Here is a 23,531-nt window from a genome sequence, read left to right as displayed (position 1 = left end):
TTATTCACAATGCACTAAATTTGATAAGAAATTAGTATCTTTTTGTGTTTTAAGATATCTTAAGATCTAGAATATAACATTTGTATGAATCGTGCATGGGGAAATGTGTTAAATGGAAAAATAAAAATTAAAAAACTTTTTTTGTTTGCAAACATCAATTTACATCAATGCATTAAAACGTTTGTTGGATATAAAATATTTCTACATACTGTCCAGATCCAATTATGTAAACTTTGAAATGGCTTTGGGAGGATGCGTTAAGTGACATTTAGCAAGAATGGCTTCCGTGCAACAATCTGAGAAAAAAAACCCGATTACATCCGTTACATAATGGAAGTCAAACGGGTGTGAAGATGATCCTCTAGGGGAGGGAGAAGAAGAAGAAGCAGGAGTCGATACTGTTTCGCACTGAACGGACATCCATTTTGAAGCGTTGATGGAAGTGATTAGTGCCGCACGCGCGGACTGCGTCCCCCAGCGCGTTCGATATCGCACTTTTCACGTTCACGTCGGCGTCGGACTGCGTGCGATAGTATCGGATCTTGTGTTCGTGGCGTGATGTCTCGGTGGACACGGAGCTGATCGCGTTAGAGAGAGAGAGAAAGAGAGACGGCACATGCTCAGTTAAGCGCGTGCCTGAGCGGCAGCTCGGTAGGCTGGCGCGTGAACGCTGAGGTCATCGCCTGAGCTCTCGGGGAGAAAATCCTCAGTCAGCCCAGCCTCCATTTTGAGCAGCGAGGATGAAATAAGGCGAGCAGCAGAGTTTTTGGGCCGCCGCCGCAGAACCGAAACAAACTAAAAAAAAAACCACACACACAACAGGAAGAGCTCCAGCCATGGATGATTTGTTCAGTCCAAGAAGGTTTGTTGGGATTCTTAGTTTTGCTCATATCAGTTATTATTTATTCACATTTATTCCCGTGTTTGTCGGATGCCTGCTGAGTACTTTGGCATTCTGCTGCAAATATAGACGAGTGTGAACTTGACAGCTTTCCTCGCTCGGCTACACACTGACGCTAAGGCCAGGTAATAGCGATAACACGACGCGAGACGCGATTTGTTTTTACACGCTTATTGATCATTGGAGTTTATGCACAACATCGCGGATTACAAGTGAAGTTTCATTCGTCTAATCAGTATGGAAATGATACTCGGCGGAAGGAAATGTATTAGCTGTTTTGGTGCCGTGTTGGTAAATCAAATTGCAGAACGCGTCCGAGCTTCATTGCACTAATTGATTTCTGTATAAATATGACGCTTTTATATATTACAACAATTCGGCCGTGTGTGAAATTAGCGATTTGCAGCGACGCTACGTGTTTAAGCTCCTGTTTATATAACCTTTGGAGGGAACGGTGCCACCGGGCTTTGATTGGCTGAGACATCTGATTGGGCGGGACTTAGAGGCAGCGTCCAGGCTGCTTATAGGCTAATGAGTCGCTGTGATTAACACTGAGCACGAGCTGATTTAAAGGCTGAGGGAGCGCCCGTCATGGCGCAGCTCGAACTTTTCCAGTGTGTTCAACTGCACTTACTGTTTTGTATATATGTGTGTGTGTGTGTGTGTGTGTGTGTGTGTGTGTGTGTGTGTGTGTGTGTGAGAGAGAGAACATCCAATGCAGTAGCTCACAGTAGGATTAAAAAAAGATATATACCGTTGTTGCATACTGCAAGTTCAGCATATATTGTGTGCAGGTGTACACTATAAAAAATTACAGTTTACAAAAATAACTAGCAACTGTGCTGCCTATAACGTAGTGTAGAAGAACAGTGAAAAACTAATGTCTTACATTACATTAGAACATATAAAATAGTTATAAATAGTATAAAACAACATAATCCAGTACATTTTGTTTACTTGGGATTTATTCTGAATGTTAAGGATTTTGCACAAGAAAACACCCATCAGGGCTTTTTGGTGGTGCTGGGAACACACAACCTTTTCATTTGTTATGACATCCTATAGCTCACACCAAGTAGGATTAATTATATATATACACACACAATATACACAATATACACAATTGTTGCATATTGCAAGTTCAGCATATATTCTATACAGGTTTACACTGTAATAAATAAAAGTAAAATTGTAAACGTTACAAAAATAACTGGCAATGGTGCTGCCCATAACGTAGTGTAGAGGAACAATGAAAAACTGTCTTACATGTCTTACATTATAGTAAGTATATAGATACATATAGTAAATATTATATAGTTGAATAATATAGTTATAGAAAGTATAAAAATACTTTCCAGTCAATGTTGAATGTTAAGGATCTTGCAAACGGAAACAACCCTCAGGGCATTTTGGTGGTGTTGGGATTTGAACACACAACCTTAACCACTTAGCCAGTGCACGTAGCTGAAATGGCTTATATGTATTTATTCAGTACAATATTTGAGTGCAGTTATATTCAGTGTTGAAAGAGATTGAATCACTTTAAGCTATATGTGCTAGTTGTGGTTAAGGCTTTAAACTACTGATAAGAATGGGCAGGTTCAAATCCCAACACCAAAATAAATGCCATGGTTGAGTTCTTGAGCAAAATCCTTAAACTGCTTGGTTGTATTCTGCTTTTGTTTACTTTACAGCCTTAAATGACAGATTTTTACTTTTCAACCCTGTAATCCAAAGATTTTGTGTTTGTAATCCTTTATTATTTACATTGCAAGTGGTTTTTAAATTGTGTGTATGTTTTTCTCTGTTTGTTTTTACATTAAGAAATTCTTTCGAAGATTTTGTTAATTTTGCTGTTAAATTATTGGGGTTAGCTGGCATTTTTATTAACAGGATTTTTGTATTTTAGGCAGTTAAACAGCACACAAGGGGAGATTAGAGTGGGCCCAAGTCATCAGGTGTGTAAAGATGCTTATTACTGCACCCAGTATATCTTATTGGATTAGTAGTTGAAAATCACCCAGACTAATTATTAGTCACCAATCATTTTAACTGTGCACTGGTCTTAATTAATTTTATACACATGTATGTTTGTATCTATAATATTTGTATTTCTTATATGCATGCATGTGTATAATGTGCTGCTTACACATATGCAGGCCAAACTCCCTGAGCTGCAGCCACTTCCTACTCCTGGAATAGACTCAGTGACAGAGAAAGAGGAGCTAGTCTGGACACCAGGAGTCAATGACTGTGACCTCCTCATGTATTTGCGTGCTGCCAGGTGAGTGGGCACTAACACCATGATATACCTCATCACTTACAGGCAAATGATTAAAGGCATGAATGTTGTTAAATTCATCCCTAAGCATCTGTTAATTTATAATCAGGAGCATGGCAGCATTTGCAGGGATGTGTGATGGAGGGTCAACAGAGGATGGCTGTCTTGCAGCGTCCCGTGATGACACCACATTAAATGCATTAAACACGGTTAGTTGCTAGAATTTCTTTCCTGTTATACAAACGTGAGCGTTAGCCCTCATGTAGTTTAGTGTTGTGTTATGAATTGGGCACAGATGTTTCATGGTTCGGAAAGAGGGGAATCACCTTTACTAGGCTGACAACTGACAAATAGATTTCACCCAGTATTTAGTACAAAACTTAAAATGCACCTTTGATTTTGATTTCTATGTTATGCACAGTACAGACCAAAAGTTTGGACACACCTTCTCATTCAAAGAGTTCTCTTAATTTTTATGACTATGAAAATTGTTGAGTCACACTGAAGGCATCAAAACTATGAATTAACACGTGGAATTATATACATAACAAAAAAGTGTGAAACAACTGAAAATATGTCATATTGTAGGTTCTTCAAAGTAGCCACCTTTTGCTTAGATTACTGCTTTGCACACTCTTGGCATTCTCTTGATGTCGACTTTGAAGAACCTACAATATGACATATTTTCAGTTCACTTTTTTGTTATGTATATAATTCAACATGTGTTAATTCATAGTTTTGATGCCTTCAGTGTGACTCTACAATTTTCATAGTCATGAAAATAAAGAAAACTCTTTGAATGAGAAGGTGTGTCCAAACTTTTGGTCTGTACTGTGTATATATAATATATATAAACTTTTGGTCTGTACTGTGTATATATAATATATACACAGTACAGACCAAAAGTTTGGACACACAAGGTGTGTCCAAACTTTTGGTCTGTACTGTATATGTGTTCTCCCACAATATTGAAACAGAATCCATCCCATTTCACTATTAAAAGTCAGCGAGAGGTTAGTTAATGTTTTAAGTAATGCTGTACTGCACATCAGTAAAATCACACTAAAGCAATACTGGCCAACCAGGACAAAATTACACCAATTACACATGCATGTTTAATGTACAATGATAATTCAAGCTCCAGTTTTGCCTAATGCCACTCTTTGGCCCTTGAGCAAGGCCCTTAACCATCTCTGCTCCAGGGGTGCTGTATCATGGCTGACCCTGCGATCTGACCCCAGATTCCAAACAAGCTGGGGTATGCACAGAAAAGATGTCGCTGTAATGTATAGGTGACAAATTAAGGCTATTCTATTCTATTAATTTGTTACTTTGTGAATTTAGATCACTCATAACTGATTTCATAATAGACTGATGTATTACATTACATTGGAGCTTAAACAATTAATTAAAATAATGATTATGTAGTAAATACAGATATACAAAACATTTTCAACATTTTTTAAGTGTTTTTTTTTTGTTTGTAAATGAATTTTTGTATAAAAATGGTGTTTGTCTTATTCAACTCCTTCAGCTCCATGAAAGCCAGTATGATGCAGCCAAAGCTCTTCAGTGCCTGGTCAAGAAACCTGTCCCGAAACTCATAGAGAAATGCTGGTCAGATGATGAAGTGGTGAGAAATGACGCTTTAACTATATCCATATATAAAGCCACTATCAAGAGTGTTTTGGGTTGCTTTTCATGGTGCAGTGTTTGATGTATAATCAGTGCTCTTCTGTTTTATTATTAATAATGGCATTATGTATAAATCTCTGTAACCTTGTGTGTAAATGTGTACGTAAGCCAAATAGAACAAAACATTTTGAGGCATATTTTACTTGACACACTCTGATTTTCTTATTTTGAGTTTATAGTGTTTTATGGCCCATACCTTATACCACCATGTGCATGTAACCACTGAATTCTGATTTCAAGGCTCCGTAAAAGGCCAAGTTCACAGAATAGCTAAAAAATGGGCACAAAAAAAGAATGTCTCTTCGGCAAAATACAAATATTAAATGTCAACATATCATAGTTTCAGAGTCATGGTACATGAAAAGGGCCAAAACATGGAGAGAAGGTTCTCTGCCATACCACAAAAAAAAACATTTTGATCAGATACCATGGCAAATAAAACTGAAAAAAAGAATATCTTTAAAATATCTGTTGCCTTCTGAGGACATTTCAGTAATTTAAATTCTGCCATTTGCTTTACCTCAGCTCATCTCGTTTCATCTACACAGCTTATTTATCTGCACAGCCCGGCTTATTATATTGCAGCGTTTTATCTTACAATTGTCAACTCAAATCTATTGTAAGTTTTTATTTATTAGTGTGTAGTTCATGTTCAGTTTTAGTGTTTTAGTATGTAGTTCATGTTCAGCCACTTGAGATTTAACTGAATTATCAGACACTTAAATAACATACAAACAAGTAAAATAATGCCAGTTGTTCATGTGTTCCCATGTAATGTAAAACACTATTATATTATTCTGTCACAATAAATAGTATCATTAAATAGGTCCTTTTATATCAATAAATGAATCACTACCACGATGCGAGTTCATAGCTTCAAATAGTTGTTAACAAAGTCGTAGATTTATAGTATGCACCTGTTAAGGATTTACATCTACTTTGTTATTAATTTCAGAAAAGATTCATCAGAGGTCTCAGGCAGTACGGCAAAAATTTTTTCAGAATCCGCAAAGACTTGCTACCCAGTAAGAAAACGGTAGGAACAATTCTTCTTTGTACCTATGCTATTAATTAATCAGTTTTCTTTGGTAACAAACTTGTACATTCTTTTATTAATGCTTTATCTCTGTAATGTTCATTGTTTAAAAGCCCTATACCAATCAAAAGGAATTGAATTTTGAATTTTGCTGTACACTTTCCTCTTAAGGGTGAGTTAATTACCTTTTACTACTACTGGAAAAAAACTCCTGAAGCTGTGGGGGCACGACCTCAGCGTCAGCACCGCAAGCAGCCTGCATCTCGCAAGGTCAAAACACGCAACGCTGTAGCAGCCACCAACACCAACTCTCGCACATCATCTAGTGAGTATTGTACTGCGCAGAGGTGGCATTATGGTGTGCCATGTCTAGTGAAAGTTAGAAATACTGTAAGTGTCAGCTTACATAATGCCTGCTGTCTATCTTGCACACTCTGCAGTGGAGCTCAGTTCAGCCAGTGAGGACGATATGGACAGTGAGGACAGTGAGCAGGGGGATAAAGCACAAGCTTGCAGTCACTGTCTTACCACCAGTATGTACATCACATTTATCAGCACTAGCTAGTGCTTTACAGTTTTTTTTTTTTATATGCCTCATTCAATTTTCTTGTTAATAGTTTGCATATCTGCATGTTACATATCACCAAATTTAGCACCTTTTAACAGCATGTATTAACATGCATGCCAATTTATGTTACTTCCTAACTAACTATATAAATGTGGTTCTGTATAATTATAAATGACCACATAAAGCATTTTTTTTTGTAATTTGCTGTAACGTTATTCCCAGGTTCTAAAGACTGGCATCACGGAGGTCGTGAGGATGTTCTCTTATGCGCCACCTGTCATGCCCACTTTAGCAAACATAGACGGCTGCCACCTTTGCCCAAGCCAGCTGACCCACCCTACCTGTTCAAACCTGTACGAGATGAAGATGAAGGGCTCAGTGCACGTCAGGGAATGAAGACACGGCGCAGCAGAGCATCAGTAAGCTCAACACTGCTCTATAGTTCAAGTGTAATAGCATATACAATTAATAATAAATATTAGTGGTTGTCATCTGTATAAAAAATACTATTGCTTGAAAGGTGATTGAACTGCCTGATGGAACTGCCTATAATGCTTATTATAAAAGTAGATAAAAATTCGATCTCTGCTTCTAGATGTCATCCCTGAGAAGTGGGCGGAATCGGCTTACAGTAAGCCCTGATACCGGTCTGTCTCCTTCCAACGACGAAGTCCGAGCAAGTGGCCATGCCTCAAGAACTGGTTCCTCTGCTATGGCAACTAGGGCATCCAGTGCAGATGCCAAAGCTATGGCTGGGAAGCCTGGCAAGGTAAAAATGTAAAACTTTACTTTCATAATTTAGGTTGCTTGTCATTTAGATAAATGTGAAAGTTCCGTTTAGATTATTTTAATAATATAAGAATTGTTTACAGACCATAACCTTCCACTTTTTATTGTATTCCAGAAGATAAAGGTGGAAACATCTTTAGTCAAAGGAATTAAGAGACAGAGAGATGCTGCTGCACTGGATAATGATGAACCAGAAAGAAAAACTATGAAAAGACCCAAGAATCAAGTAAGATGTTATAAGGATATCATTTAGCTGAAATATAAAGTGTGGGCCAATATAGTCCAGCTGTTCTAATGTATATATTTTTTATCTGACAAATGTATCGTATTACATTTGTAAAAAAATAAGGATTTTATAATTTCATAGACAAATTATTTGATTGGTCTGCCTTATTTATTTAGGAGGTTCCAGACTCCCAGTCAGAAGGAGAGGGCGAAGGTGAAAGTTCAGACAGCCGCAGTGCTACAGAGGATGTCAGCAGTGATACTAAAGATATAGACCAGGACAACCGCAGCTCTTCCCCGAGCCTCGCCAGCCCCTTGCCAGCCAATGAAAGTGATTTAGACTCCCCTGTCCCTCCACCTCCACCTCCAGCTGGGCCACAGAGTCAATCACAACAACCTGTTACCACTATAGCAGTAGCTACTCCTGCTCCCTCTCAGACCCCACCTGCTCTGCCACCTCTGTCGTTACAATCAAGTGTATCTTCATGTGGAATTTCTACCATCACTACAACCACCAGCACCGCCACCACTAATTCACGGGTTGTCGTTCCTTTGGACATTCCCCAGGATGATCCATCTGTCATTGCTCATAGGAGGAACCAAAGGGTTCCAGAGGCTCCTCCAACATCCCAGCTTCCCTCTGGACTCTCCTCTTTCCAGGGACCAGGTCCAGGGCAGGGCCAGTCTTTCCCTCCATCTGCCCCTCATTATCACCACCATCCAAGTCAAGTTCATGGTCATCCATTTAGCGCTCATCATCCTCATGGATTTGGCCCTAAGGCCCTTCAACTTCAGCGAGACAGCCTCCATTCTCCTATGCCACCGACATCTGCGTCTCAAATCAAGCCCCCACCAACTACCCCAATTCCTTCTTCTCACAAGCCGGTTCCTCCAATTCCTGCTCCTCCACCATTCCTGCAGATTCATCCGAATCTTCCTCCACCTCCAGCATTAAAGCCTCTGGCCTCTTTACCTGCACAGCACCCCCCTTGTTCGCAACCTCCTCCCTTGCACATTATGCCCCAGCCTCATCCACAGCCTCAACCACCTGTGTTGACTCAGTCCCAGATCCAGCAAGGAAAAAGTCATGTTACCAGCCTCCCTCCAACCTCAGCTTGTCCTCACCCTTTGCTTTCCCAGAACCGTCCTATGCCTGAATCCACCGCTTCATTCACTCTGTCCTCATCTTCTGCTGCAGTCTCGGGCCCACAGCCATCCACTTCCTCTGCACCAAGTGTGCCTGCTGGGCCAGCCCACGTGACAATTAAACAAGAGCCTGTAGATGAAGAAGAGATCTGTGAAAGCCCCCCTCCTCCTCCACGTAGGACTCCCTCACCTGAACCAACTGTGGTTAACATCCCCAGCCATGCAAGCCAGTCAGCCAGGTATTTTTAAATGTAATATATAATCTTGATGATGTTTTGTTGCTTGTGAAAGGTTTGCTGAAATGAAAGACACAACCAACACCAGTGCCAATTACTTTTACACTATTGAGTTACTTAAAAGCATTTGTGAAGTTTTTGAATTAACTGTAAGGTTTTGTTGTGAGTTTTTAATTGACAAATCAATGCTTTATTTTATTAACAGGTTCATCAAACGTCTGAACAGAGGCTACAATTCATGTGCTCGCACAGACCTCTACTTTACTCCTCTTGCAAACTCTAAACTAGCCAAGAAAAGGGAGGAGGCTGCTGAGAGACTCAGAAGAGAGGCAGAGCAGAGTGCTCGTCAGAGTCGAGAAAGGGAGAGGGAGCGTGAGAGAGAGCGGGAAAGAGAGCGAGAGAGAGAAAGAGATTCGGACAAAGCTTCTGTAAGTGTTGGTGATTGTTTTATTACTTTATTGTGCCTTTTTATCTTTTTGTTTAGACTGAAATATGCTACTCGGAAAACAACATTTTCATCAACATGTTCTATGCTTTGTAATAGCGAGCCTCCAGCTCTTCACACGATGGGCGAATGAGTGATTTGCCTTTGGCTGGACCCATGACAACAGGAAGGCCATCATTTGAGGCCCCAGCTGCAGCAGCTGTGGCTGCCGTCCCTCCATACCTCGGGCCTGATACACCTGCTTTGCGTACACTCAGCGAGTATGCACGGCCTCATGTCCTCTCACCTGGCAGCCATCGTGGTGGCCATGCCTTCTTCACACATTTGGGGCCTGCTGACCACTTGCTAGCCTATCACATGCAGGGCCTATACGCAGCTGACCCCACACTCCGGGAGCTGAGGGAGCGTGAGATCCGTGAGAGAATGAAACCGGGCTTTGAGGTGAAAGCACCTGAGCTGGAGACACCTTTGCATCCATCCCACAATCCCATGGATCATCTGGGCCGCCACGGAGCCCTAGCGCTACCACACCCATTTGGACCATACCACCCAGCCATGGAGCGTAACATGGTGCGGCCTGAGTTAACCTATGCTGAACGGCTGACTGCTGAGCGACTCCATGCTGAGAGGATGGCAGCAACTGCTGTAGACCCTGTGACCAGACTTCAGATGCTCAATGTAACCCCTCACCACCACCAGCATTCACACATCCACTCCCATCTCCATTTGCACCAGCAGGACCCACTCAACCAGGGTGAGAAGCACCTGGCACACACATGCACAATATGATATTTTGAGCTAATTTAAAAAAGTTTGTAAAAAAAAAAAGAATTATATATATATATATATATATATATATATATATATATATATATATATATATATATAAGTTCAGTAGACAAAATGTCAGATTCAGAAACCAGTGATTTCACCCTTTCTCAGGGTCGGGGCCACACCCACTAGTGGAGCCATTGGCAGGAGGTCCCCCTCTGGCAAGGTTCCCTTATCCACCTGGTGCACTTCCAAACCCACTGCTCAGTGAGTTGCCTCATGAGCACGAAATGCTGCGGCACCCTTTCTTTGGTGAGTGTCCTGGAGTGAAGTATATCATACTGACATTTCTGGAAAAAAAAAACCCAGCATATTACTACTAATATTTATTTATATAATAATATTTTTTTTTTTCGTTTCTATATTTGTTTTATTTATTTATTAATTTTTTTACTAGGAGCATTTCCACGAGATTTACCAGGACCACTGGGTCCCATGTCAGCTGCACATCAGCTGCAGGCCATGCAGGCTCAGTCAGCAGAATTACAAAGACTGGCACTGGAACAGCAGTGGCTTCATGGGCACTCACACTTGCATGGTGCTCCTCTCCCTAGTCAAGAAGACTATTACAGGTGAGTGAAGACATGTAAGCTTTATGTGGTTGCGAGAGGAATTTGATTTACTTGATTGCTTGCCTCCTTTTTATGTTCTATACTATTTCTTATTCTTTGTAGAATTGTATATATGTTATAGTGCATGAAAACAACAAAGCAGCATCTTGCAACACAACCAATGCGAAGTCGTGTGATTGGAACGCCTGAGTAGAAGTGGAAGCATACAAGGCGTGTTTTCATAGGAGAATAATGAACACTGGGTGGTGTAATTCAGCCTAATCTGATGCAGTGTTATTCTAACCACTCAGGAGTTCTAATCAGTTAATTCCTAACCACCCAAATTAACGACAAAAAAAGACGGCATGTCACGTTAGCAAGAAAAAACCCTCTGCTCTCAAAACTTTTCTGTGTCAAACTTAAAGGTACAGCTTTATTTGTTACTGTGACAAAGTTCTGACAAAGACCATGTTACTCCCTCATTTAAAGATGTGAAATGATAAAAAATAAATGACAATCGGTTGCGGGCAAACAAAACAAATAAAAAAACGTAAAAAAAAAAATGGTTTGTTTCGTTTATTTAGTTACAGTCTACTGAAAAATTTAACACTACAGTACAAAATAATCTGTAAAGATTTTCTTAAAAATATATATAAATATATCTTAATATGTTGTAATTAAGATATTCCAACAGAACTTGACCCAATATAGTCTATATTTTTATATGTAATATAATCTATATTATGTTGGCATATATGTTTTGTTTTGGTGTAAAGTTTGTAATACTTACATGAATAAATATGGACTTGTGTATTTCACAGCCGTCTGAAGAAAGAGGGAGACAAGCAACCTTGAAATGTTTGACAACTGTGGACTCTGGGGTAATTTCTGTATTCAGGATGGTAGCTGTTCTTCTCTGCAGGAGCCCTGTGCAGAATCAGTTTATTCCTTTCAGCACTTATGACTCTGCCCTACTTTGTGGTATTGTATTAAATAACAATTTTTTTTTCTTTTCTTCCCCAAGCACATTGACCTTGTTTTTTGTTGCATGATTATTACTTAGCAGTTTTTACTGTTAAAAATTTAAATCTATTGTAATATTGTTGCTGTGCTAAGGCACTAGATGTATTTAGTATTTGCAGGGTGCTGTCCAGTATTGCGAATATCCACAATACAGCTTAAAGTTTAAAACTTTATTGAAACTTACTCTATGATACTGTACATAGTATATGTATTAAATAATATATTATATGTGTAAATGAGTGTTTTCATGTTAGATTTGGACTCAGAAAATCAAAAGAACCTGTGTGCAGTAAGTGCATGCTTTAAATACTGTATCATAGCTTTTCTTTAACCTTCTCTTTTTAAGGTATATCCTGGAGTAAACACTCTTATCAGTATATAACAGTAGAGAGAGAATAGTTTTTGGACTGTTTATTGCAATACAAATGAAACTGTATTAATAACAATTAAGTAATTAATTGACACCATTGTCATATATCTCTGGATAAAGTATTATGTCTAAGTAACAATATAAAGCTAGCTGTGACCACTAGTGGAGTGTCGTTATTTTTGCCCAAAGGGACATCAGTTAGAACTATTATTCACATTATTCTCATGTCAAAATGTTTTTCTTTACACAGTCAAAAGGACCGCATTTTCTACAATAAACCAGTGAATACTGAAAGTAATTTTTTATGAATTGTGTACTGAATGTATGAATGGTTTGATTAAAAAATATAACCTTGTACGATAATACACAATATTACATACATACTGTCCTTGTAAAGGGAAACAAAATCTAACCTCATTAACTTGCATACTAATCTGTATAATTTACACGTGATCAGCGCTATTCAAGATTTATATTCTCAGGGAATTCTGAGTTTGTTATTTTTGTTTTTATGTTAAACATTTTATCAACATCTACAGTCTGTTCGTTTCTTACGGTTCTCACAATGTAGTTTGGCTCCCTGCTGATTGTAGCACCATACTGTACTTCATCTCTTTTATCTTCATACCTACAGTGAGCAATGCAGCTGCCTTTTAGTGATTTAGTTGGTCCTTCTGTCACCTCTTTATTTGTTCACTCTGCTCACCCAGATCAGGTTTCAATACATCAGCTTTTATGCTAATCCTCCCGTCAGCACCATTGTGCTTGTCAACTTGTAGATCGCCAACTAGGCAAACTGATTCTCTGCCGTGACTCAGAACCGCGTGATATACAGTAGATGCACAGCATTTTGGTCTTTTGGCTCAAATGTGTGAGAACTCTGCTAAGTCTGTTTTGGATTTTTTCAATAATATGACTGGGAGTCACTGGTGAGTAAAAATGTCGAGTGAGAAAAGAATCTCCTTTTTTGTTTGTTAAAAAATATTCTCCTGTTAGTGACTTCTTGTGGGAATAACAAACAGCAACACCCAACAAATTATCACCACAACAACTAAGCACATCGTATGTGTAAACATATTCAGGGTGGAGTTTTCCTTTAATATTCTTTAACACATTTGACAATTAAAAAAAAATGAATGTATTGCTTTTTTTTAAAACATAATTTCACACCTCATGAACTTTAATGCTGCATCCACATAAATATTGTGTAATTTGTTTATATTGGTTGCTGAAGCATCTGGTTTCAGAATAAAATGCTGTTTTAAATGTCCATAATTAAGTTGGCAGACATTTTTCATAATAATTTTTAAAAAATGTCTGAAATAATTCTGGCTGTTCATTTGTAAATTGTTAATTTAAAAACAAAAACAAAAAAACTTATCCAGCTACTCCATTTGGCTGCAACAATAGTCACCATCTTTAAAAAAAAAAAATATCTCATGCAAAAGGTTTGGAAAAAACAACAAGAGGATGACATTTTTATATGTTTCCTGGCCAAGCAGGAAGAACAGAAGCTCAACTGACAGAAAACTATTTCAGCCTGCAGTAGTACGAAGTCCAGACTATTAAAGTGATCTCAGGGAAAATTGTTTCATATACATTATTATTAATAATCTATTACTCACAAGTATATACACAATGTATGTTTGCTCAGCACATTTCTGATAAGCCTGCTAGTGCTCTTCTGGTCCTTATCAACATAATCTCTCTATATGAATCAATGTTACTTTAACAATCAAGTGAATGGTGAAAAACTAAACTTCCTGTATTTGGTACAAAATTGGCAGATGTCTTATAAACTAAAGTACAGAATATAACAAAACCTAGTGGCTGACAAATACATTGTGTATTTACATTGTACATGTTAGTTTGTGCAAAATGAACCCTTTTTTTCCTTTTAAACTGGCCCCTACTGATAACAGTTTGGAAATACATCATAGACCATCTTTAGCCGTGTCCTTTTCCATATTTCGCATGTACTGGATGGCTGAGATTGCACTTACGCTTGCCAGGAGAGCTGGAAATTGAGAAGGAAATGATGAAACTAATTGAACTGAAATACCTCCATGTCTAAATGCACTAATATACATTCGCATGGCCATATAGTGTTGTTTATGATATTTTAACACACCTGCTTTCCACATGTCTGTAGACTGTGAATTAGAGGATTTCAATACCCAGGAAGAAAAGGCAATACAAACCAGGCACATATCTGCTTGCCTAATAGAAAAGTCTTCATTGTCTGAAAGAGAATTATTAAAATATTGTATTGGACCTAAAGTGTTAGAAAGTGTTTCAAATCATTGTATAAATTCGTTCTGTACTAAATCTATAGGTACATTTTTTGCCTTTTTCATTTCTTCTCCTTTTTCTATGTTTTAGTAATCAGCATTACATGACTATGATGTACTGTGACAAACCACCAATTGTTTCCCCTTTTTTTTAGGAATTGCTGATCTCTCTGCATAACTTTCTTTACTGTTTCTCCTTCTCAGTTGCCAAAATGGGAAAGATGCAGTTGGCTCTTTAATGCCTTGACATGACATCGTCACTCAGTGCAACTTTCAACATGATCTGTGAAATTCTTCATATCTGAGGCAATAGTTTGCTGCTTGGGTGAAACTGACATCATTACTGCATGCACTGATATTTGTGGTAATGGCCTGAGGCATGTAACCACCTCGTAATAAGATGGCTTAAAATATTTATCTTGATGTTTGAACATCCTAAACAGGATTTAAGATATGCAGACTGGATACGCAATGGATTATGGTTTACTTGTTACTTACTTGAAATAATTATAGCATGTTTCTGTGGCTCGGCCAGTTGTAGGAGGGATTTGTTTCCCATTTGCAATAGTGGTGTTATTTGCTGAGCTCTTGAGAGATATGATGTTGCCTTTTTAGCTTCTTTTGGTAAAATCCAAGAGCTAACTTTGTGGTGCCAGGTGCTTTCCTTTCCTATAAATCTGGTTCTTCTCAGAGAGAAAATACTACTCCAGTTTCCTCTTTGGCTCATGGAAAAGCACAGGTTTGGCATCCCTGAGGGACTGGTAGATATCTCTGGCTGGCTGCTAAAACAGGTCATGTCCCTTATTGGCATATTATCGTCTTTAAAATCTGGGTCAGTTTCGAGATGATCTACCTCTGGGAATACCAAATCTTCTAACAATGAGCGTGAGGCAGAGAAGATAGGAACCGGCTGTTCTTGGATTGAAGGAAAGAAAAAATTCCCAATCTCAAAATCTGAGAAAAAATCATCATACATCTCACATACAGACATTTTTTGCACAAATGGAAATGGCATAGCAGTTTTGGCGATAATGTCTGAGGTACCAGTCCCTTCACTAATCTCAGAAAAGTTTAACATGGATTGATTATCTGCTGAATGGGTAAATGTTAAAACAGGTGTTTTCCTCATAACTTCCAGTTCAAAGAGATTCACGTCTCCATCCTGATTAGATGCAAGTATTAATCTTTGTACCTCTGTATTTGGATACATGTAATGTGGGATTCCATCCTGATGACTCAGTTTAATAGTGTCTAGAGACTCACTTTTATTATTTGAATCAAATTCATGGCCTAGGGTGTATGTAGATTTGAATATTTCCATCTGTTCTTTGACATGTTGAGGCTCAGGACTTTGTAGAAACTCCTCATCAAAATCAGAGAGATTAGAGAGTTCACAGCTTGAACGGCCTGGTTTAGACTCATCCACATGTGTGAAATAGTCAGAGTCTGCAGAGTCATCCATCAAGGAACTTTCCTGTAGACTGTCATGTTTAGAAATCAGCAATTCTTTGTCTTCAAGATGGACGTCACTCTCTTCAGTAATTACACTCACGCTCATAGGAGATCTGTTATGATCTGATCTTAGATGTAAAATGTCATTTATTGTCAATTTCTCCATGTCATCCCAGAAGGGTGAAAGAGCATATATTGGACAAGTTGGACCTACAGCTGTTTCAAGACTTTCCTTTTGTGATCGAAGATTCTCTATCTCCTGGGAGGGTACTTTCATTTCTTCCTGCTTTTCTGTTTGATACTCTTGCTCTTGCAGCTTTGTTGAACATGTATTCAGAATAAATCTAGAACTGTCATCTTGAGTGTCTTCATTAACTTTTTGGCTTAAATTGTTGGTCATTTGGTGATCTGGAGTGGTGGCCTTTGTGATGTTTTTGAAATCCTTGGCTATGCTTTGGTCATTTGCTAGATCTTCATTTTGAGATTGTGTATCTGTGAGCATTAATGAGAAAGGAGAATTCACAGAAGCTGTAAGATTATTTGCTGCAGTTTCTGTAAGAACATCTGAATTGTCTTTGCAGTTGAAACTAAAAGCACAACTTGTGTTTTCCTCTTCAGCAATAAGTGATGATACTTTTGAAGCGCAGTAAATTGTAGAAGTGGAGCATTTTTCAAAGGCCTCCTTTTCTTTCACAGAAGATAAAACTACCTCTTGATAATTGCATAAGCCTAAATTAATGTCTTCACGAAAATAATTAGGAGATGGATTAAAGTCAGTATTTTGAGAATATGTTTGGAGTGGTTGCATACATCCATTTTGTAATTTTTGTCTATTTTTCATTATTTCTTCTTCTTTTTTATTGCTTGGGAAGGAGCACTTTCTTTCTATTGCTGTGCTCTGTTGGCCTAGCTTATTAGAGTTTTTTTTTTGTTGTTCTTTTTTTTGACCAGACTTTACTCTTGGCATTCTCGGACTGTCATTTACTGTGACAAACCATCGTTCTTTCTCTTTTTTTGTAGTTGCTGAACTTTCCAAAACCTTCAAAACTGTTTCTCCTTCTGAGCTGCCAACATGCCCGACATCTTGGATACATGAATTATTCTCACTGCAACTTTCATTGTTTGCTATTAAATCCTTTATACTTAAAGCAGTATGTTGCTGATCAGTAACAATGGCATGATTTACACTCACACTGCTATCTGGGTTCAAGCATGCACATGTTGTTGAGACATCATTCAGACTGATCTTTTCAATTTGCTCACATCTCTTATCATCTTTTTTATAATTTAATAATTTAGGTTCCTCTGAGGGCTTTTCAGCTTTACAATCATTAGCTCCACTCTGTATCAGTGATGTAGCATCAGCCTCTTTTTTTGGTTTGTCACACTTGACCTGGAGATCTAAAACCGGCTCTTGACTGGGATTTTTCTCATCATCAGTGTCACTGAAGCCTGACTCATCCAGGCTTGCAAGCCATGCTGGTTGAATAGAGCATTCCTCACTTTCCTCATAGAAACTCTCCCAATCTCTCTCTGCTATTATAACACTGTGCTCTAAATCATCCATGACAAGGGAGTTTACACAGCATGATTCAGCATCTGAAAACAGGTAAATGTATATATTTTGTTATTAATTGTGCATATTTGTAGTAAGTGTATAAATAATCATTTCAAAACATTTATTTGAAATGTAACAGTACAATTTACTAAAAAAACAAACACTAAATTGGGCATATTAGGGTAAAAGTTAAAATAGTGTGAGATCAAGTTTTTATTTTATTTTATATAGTCTCAAACACAATAATTGTTGTTATAGAATGAACATTTGAATTTTTATGTTTAACATAATATAAAATACACTTGTCCCTACTGTCTATTTTGCAGAAATAGAGATATGTGATCAAAATCTATTGATACAGTGATACAGTGAGTGTTTTGTTCATATCTGGAACTGCTTCTGGGACTGTAAGTTGACACGAGAGCAAACTGTATTCATGGAAAATGTCCCAACAGCTTGGCAGAGGTTCATCATGGGCTGTCGGGCAAGAAAAACAAGCCCGACCAAAGTCAAACCACTAACAAATCCTCGGAACACATTTTCATGAAAGGCATAAAAGATGACTGGGAGGCAACCCTTCTCTTATTACTCTAATTGAGAATTCGATCCAAGTTTGAGATGTTTCTCCATGAAAAATCCATTATTTAAGCAAGCAAAATGCTTCTGACATAGGAAACAGGCGAAAACAGTGGATATTAAAATTAAGCACTTGTTTAATGCAAAACATTCAACAGCAGTATTTCATAGCTTTACATGGGATATACTAAATTGCTGTTGCATATGCATAACAATGGATGACAAAGTGTATTGTTTAGTACCTGTAAAATTTGTGCATTTTTTTTTTTTATTTTTTTTTATGTTTTATGTATGTGTAGTACGCTTGAGTAAAAATATATGATTAACCCATTTAACTACATGAATAGGTGCCGTGTTTACATTATGAATCAGTTCCACCTTAACACAGCTGCCTTTGTGGGGTGTGTGAAACAGTCATATGCAGATAACATTTTGCTCTTGCTCAACTTGGGCGTAGATGCCTATGATTTTACATTTAATTGAGTAATAGTTATCTCATTTGATTTGCGTCATTTGATATGATTCTTTGTGAGCAACTGAATTAGTTGTTAATAACTCCAATGTCTGTTAGCTCTCTGTACAGGGCAGATATTTATGTCAATATGTATTTTAAAGTTAAGCCTTTCATGCAGTTACAGTGCAATTACTTTCAACTACCAAAATTAAATAACATTTGTATACCACTCGGCTATCTATTTTTTTTAAGGAACATTATGTTTGTCAGACATTATGTTAGTACGAATGATTTGCCTTACCTTCACGTGCAAGTAATATTTCCCAAATCCTTGAATATTGCCCAAGGTTGGCATGTCGCTGTCCACAGCGTTCACACTGCCCTTGTATGTGGGAATGTGGGGGCCTCTGTCTCACTCTGTTATAAATAGAGCAGTGTCTCTGGTCACATGAAGATTTGCATGTGTGCGGCTATAGCCAGGGTTATGCTATGCACCCCTAAATAGCACTTGTCTGGTAAAACAAAACTGATTCTTTATTGATCTATCATATCTTAGTGTCTACCAGTTTTTTTGGGAGATCAATATCCTTTCACTTAACTGTATTTACAAGTGGATAAATCGACTTAAAATAGAATGAGTAATTTGTAACGAAGAAAAGAGTCTAAGTGGCATGATTTTTATAAGAATCATATATTTATGGTTTCATTTGGTTGATACAAATCCATTGAAAAATTGGAACTGGCATTGAAATCAATAACACAACCTGTAACTATATTCACAAATCTGATTAAAGCAGTGACATGATTTAATAGGTAATATAACCTAACACATCGTTTAAATATGTCTTTGGGCAGGTATTGTTTGAATGACCTTTCAATAATTTACCCTCAAGAAGAATTTGTTCTTACATCTGGCAAATACATCTTAGTAACCTATGATTCAAACATATGGCTTGAAGCATGCCTTAACTTGACATGATTCAAAATACAAGGAATAAAAATCAAGACTTTTTTGTAGAATTGGCATCATGGAGATGCAATAAATTTCCCCTCCTTGAATAAACAGCTGAGTCACTGAGTAAAAGATTTAACCTGCAATTTGAAAAGCAGAATTAGTACCATAAACTAAACTAATCTATTAATTGTTAACACACTAGTTCCTGTACTATACCTTCTCAGTTACAGATTCTTCGATTCAGATCTTAGGTGAATTTTCGTACATCATGGCCTATTAGCATGAAGGTGTTTTCCATGGTGAGTAGAAAACTGATGTAAGTCATTCTGGATAAATATAAACATTAATGTAAATTCCAACATAATAGTGAGTAATTATGCATATCCTACTCTTACATACACTTGTCCATTGATGGCAGCAATTAAATCATTTTTTAATTCAAGAAAATAGAGTGAAATGGACAATTATGCTCATATGACCTTTAATCCCATGCAAAAAAAAAAACAACAACATTAACTCACTGTACCTATATTATTATTTTAGTATTATTAAGTTGTACAAAATCTGACTATAATATTTTTCAACAGCAAACTAAAATTAATTTGTCAATTAATTATTATTAATTATCAAATAACCATTGAGTTTTTTTCATTACACCACCAGAAATCAAATTTAATTCAAGGTTGCAGCAAAAGCTCTTACTTTCTACCAATAATAAAAAAATGTTTGATGTTTGGCTCGTTTGATTTTAGCAGCAGTATGAATTTTACATTTTTTGTTTTTTTAAGAAAATATAGATTACAGAACTCCGGAAAAGTTCCGCTAAAGCTGTATGGCAGAGTACACAATGCCCAAGATGTTGAAATCTCTATCATTGTGGAGGAGTTCATTGGAATCATTGCATCACTATGGCACTGTCTTTATTTAGTCCTGAGCAGATTTTCATTTCAAGTCCAAAACTCACTGCAGATTCACCAGATGAATGCTATCCTGGAAACATTTTCCTTCGGTCGCTGGTTAAATCTGTAGGAAATGTAGTCAAATTTTCATCCCTTTTTGTAAAGCATCCTGAATTCAAACCCCGTGTGAAGATGCATTGGATGGGCCAGATGACTATGATGATCATAATGACCAAAACAATTAGGAAGATCAGCAGTCGCTGCCACCTTCTTAACACACCAAAGCAATTCCGCAGTCTGTTCCTATTATTTTCTGCTTCCTCCTGTCTGTTCTCATCCTGTTGCTTGCTGCCCCCAATGTCGATGCAGACACCATTGGGTGTCTGTGCATTTGAGCAGCAGAGCTTCTCTCCATCTATCCATACATATTCCTCTTGCTGTTGGTGGCTGGGCAGTTGCCCTAGAACCTCTTGGCTTGTGGTCAGAGCTGGTGGACCATTTTCAGGGACAGTAGTTGGTTGTCTGCAAAGGGGGCAGATGATCTGGGTGCCTTTCTGTTCTGGCGAAACAGCGATGAAGCGTGATAGACACTCCAGACAGAATGTGTGATTGCACTGTAGAACTTTGGGTGTCTTAAAGGCGTTATCATATGAAGTGAAGCAAATGGAACACTCTGGAGTGAGATCCCAGTCTTGATCCTTATCTTTAGTAGCAACTGTCTCGTGTGTTCCTTTGGACATTGTCTTCAAACTTAATAATTCAGGTTCCTGCATCTTGCTGGCTTCTGTAAAAACAGGTAAGGAACCTAAAATTAACCAGTGGCTTGATGAGTTTTGTTCATAGATTTTCATGTATTAAATATCATTTATCTTAGATCATTAAACAGTGCCTATTTATGTAGCACTCAATCTGTAGAATACAGTTTTCAGAATTATGTGTGTGTTTGTGTATATAAAATAAAATTCTAAATAAAGACTTCTACATTCCTGAAGCGCTGAGACATCATCTGAATCATCTTACTCTCAATCTTAATTTCTAATCTATAATCCTTATAGTAATTTATACAAGCATTACTTAATTTACATATAATCTGAGCTGTGTGATTTCTTGGATTTTTACTGGGAAAAATCCAATTCACTGTAAAGCATAAAAATTATTTTAAAGATGAAATATTTTGTTAACATCTCAGAACAAAAAGATGTGAAATAGGTTTCTATTTCAAAAGGACCATTTTGTTAAACAATGGTTCTTTGTTCTTTTTTTTTTTCCAGGAGATATAGAATATTTATTGGCAGGTAGTAAAACAAAAAAAGCGCATGATAGCAATATAAATAAACAAATAAATAAATGTTTCAATTACTTAATGTATCATTAAAACATTTCTGATATTTAATTGATTTATATATAGTTAAATTCAATTAGTTATTTAAGAGCGTTGCATCATCAGAATGTATTTATTTCTGTATTTATACATTATCTTACCATTAAAGATGAATAAATAGCAGCGTTCTTCTTTAGGTGCCAAATCTTGTGTGGAGAAAAATTCTGTGGACTTGTTTCAAAAATGGCCAAACAGCTTCATCTCACTCTAGAAATTCATCTTAAAAGCCTACTCCTCTGTAAATCTATTATTTATTCTGCCTCTCCACTCAGAGTAATTGTGCCCTACCTTTCTCCTTACCTTCCTATGATTCAGTAACCTTAATCCCATTGCAGACGTCAGACCAAACAGGTGGGAAGCAAAAAAAGAAGGAAGGACTTTCAGGAACCGATAACGCTAACAATACAAACAGTGAGGCACGTGCACACACACACACACACACACACACACACACACACACACACACACACACACACAGGTATCAATGTACTGCACATTAAGAGTGACAAAGCACTTTCCTATCATTGTTCTTTGACTAAGCTGAAATAAAAGACAACAACTTTAAGATTGTATGCATATCAGTAATTGTTTAAATATACAGGTTCTGTATATATACAGAAATTGTAAATATACAGAAACTGTAAGGGGATACAGTTTGTTGGAATTTCATGCTGTTCACTTTATTTTTATTTTACATAAATTCTAAAAAACGTGTATAAATAATGGTCACACATTACAAGCCACTGGTAAATGATTATTTAGCCTGCACCAACAGCATTCCACTGTATTTCCCACTACACTAAAATACTGATAACACGTCATAATAAAAACACATCCGTTGAGGAAATCAAACCATTACCAAGAATCACAAAAATAACAACAGCCTTTCCCTGAATAACCCACCACCTTCCCAGCACAGTCTTAGTTAGTTATGTAGAAATAAAGGTATTTAAGAAGACTTATGACACGTTTCAGGGATTCCTTCACATGTGGAAATTCATGCAATCAGCCACTTATTTGACAGCAGTACAATCCAGTTAATATTAAAGTACATGTATGGTGGACTCTCATCATAATCAATGAAGAATAATAAACAGAATAATGTGTTAAAAGATGTTTTGTAAAGATTCATTTATTAAAGATTTACTGAAGAATTCTGGTGTTTTTCACTTTTTTCTTTTTCTCTGTAACAAGCAGAGATTTTTTTGTTTTATTAACTTCAAGAGACGGACACACATGAGGCTGGAGAGGTAAAGACAGTATTTAGCTGCTATGGTACAAGTGATAAGAACTCTTTTGTTTTAGACAATAAGCATACAAATATGTTTAAATAAAAGTTTTCTAATTGTGTGAATGCTGTTATTGCAGCACAGGCTTTTTTATTATTATCATTATTATTATTATTATTATTATTATTATTATTCCAATAGGAGAACTTTGATCAGGTTTGAAACTAAAATTGCATATATGTACTGACAATATTTTTTGACTTTGTGTACAACGTACCCGTTTGCTATCTTCATTTTTGAAGAAACTCTGATGGCGAAACTCTAACAGCTTTAGGCATTGATTTTATGGTGGCTTTTAAGGAAGTATTTTTGCATTGAGTTTACTAAGAGCTCAAAGTCCATCAAACTGCTTCCTTGTTCAGTATTTAGTGCCTGAGCACAATTATCAATTCATGAGCTTTGGCCTATAGCCAGAATAGCACAAAACCCAATTCTCAAAAAAAAAAAATAAAAAAATAAAAAAATAAATAAAAGGTTTTGTTTGAATTTCCTGATTTGAGTTTATTGTCAGTGAACATAATTTTAACTGCTCAAAAAGTCTCATTCAAATAGTAATTATTTTTTCAATTAAAGGCTGAA

General features: G+C 37.1%; 3 protein-coding genes across 6 annotated transcripts; 1 reads left to right on the top strand and 2 right to left on the bottom strand.

The window, feature by feature from the left end:
- The first annotated feature begins 144 nt into the window (after window positions 1-144).
- rereb (arginine-glutamic acid dipeptide (RE) repeats b) lies at window positions 145-12,395 on the top strand. Of its 2 annotated transcripts, XM_046859069.1 has the most exons (17): window positions 145-862; window positions 2,811-2,859; window positions 3,061-3,185; window positions 3,292-3,391; window positions 4,717-4,815; window positions 5,833-5,913; window positions 6,085-6,238; window positions 6,354-6,446; window positions 6,704-6,900; window positions 7,077-7,250; window positions 7,386-7,496; window positions 7,673-8,880; window positions 9,083-9,305; window positions 9,422-10,076; window positions 10,265-10,405; window positions 10,551-10,725; window positions 11,526-12,395. In XM_046859069.1, exons 1-17 carry the CDS (start codon window positions 837-839, stop codon window positions 11,557-11,559), a joined length of 3,645 nt encoding a protein of 1,214 aa, XP_046715025.1. In that variant the 5' UTR covers window positions 145-836; the 3' UTR covers window positions 11,560-12,395. The 2 variants fall into 2 exon arrangements, with proteins under 2 accessions (XP_046715025.1, XP_046715035.1); XM_046859079.1 differs by lacking the exon at window positions 2,811-2,859 and having other exon boundaries at window positions 146-862.
- Window positions 11,715-20,360, bottom strand: perm1 (PPARGC1 and ESRR induced regulator, muscle 1). Of its 2 annotated transcripts, none has more exons than XM_046859092.1 (4): window positions 19,600-20,360; window positions 18,730-19,520; window positions 14,887-17,439; window positions 11,715-14,339 (listed from the first exon to the last, which is right to left on the bottom strand). In XM_046859092.1, exons 3-4 carry the CDS (start codon window positions 17,405-17,407, stop codon window positions 14,032-14,034), a joined length of 2,829 nt encoding a protein of 942 aa, XP_046715048.1. In that variant the 5' UTR covers window positions 17,408-17,439; window positions 18,730-19,520; window positions 19,600-20,360; the 3' UTR covers window positions 11,715-14,031. The 2 variants fall into 2 exon arrangements, with proteins under 2 accessions (XP_046715048.1, XP_046715057.1); XM_046859101.1 differs by having other exon boundaries at window positions 11,715-14,114; window positions 14,229-14,339; window positions 18,730-19,707.
- LOC124392301 (RING finger protein 223) lies at window positions 19,848-23,427 on the bottom strand. Of its 2 annotated transcripts, XM_046859148.1 has the most exons (3): window positions 23,170-23,427; window positions 21,964-22,059; window positions 19,848-21,066 (listed from the first exon to the last, which is right to left on the bottom strand). In XM_046859148.1, the coding sequence occupies exon 3, from the start codon at window positions 21,053-21,055 to the stop codon at window positions 20,369-20,371; it is 687 nt and encodes a 228-aa protein (XP_046715104.1). In that variant the 5' UTR covers window positions 21,056-21,066; window positions 21,964-22,059; window positions 23,170-23,427; the 3' UTR covers window positions 19,848-20,368. The 2 variants fall into 2 exon arrangements, with proteins under 2 accessions (XP_046715104.1, XP_046715093.1); XM_046859137.1 differs by lacking the exons at window positions 21,964-22,059; window positions 23,170-23,427 and adding an exon at window positions 21,765-21,957.
- Between the last annotated feature and the right edge of the window lie 104 nt (window positions 23,428-23,531).

The sequence above is a fragment of the Silurus meridionalis genome, chromosome 1, assembly GCF_014805685.1.
Source record: "Silurus meridionalis isolate SWU-2019-XX chromosome 1, ASM1480568v1, whole genome shotgun sequence".
Classification (NCBI taxonomy): Eukaryota; Metazoa; Chordata; class Actinopteri; order Siluriformes; family Siluridae; genus Silurus; species Silurus meridionalis.
The sequence above is the reverse complement of the archived record's forward strand: the minus strand, read 5'-3'. Positions and strand labels throughout refer to the sequence as shown.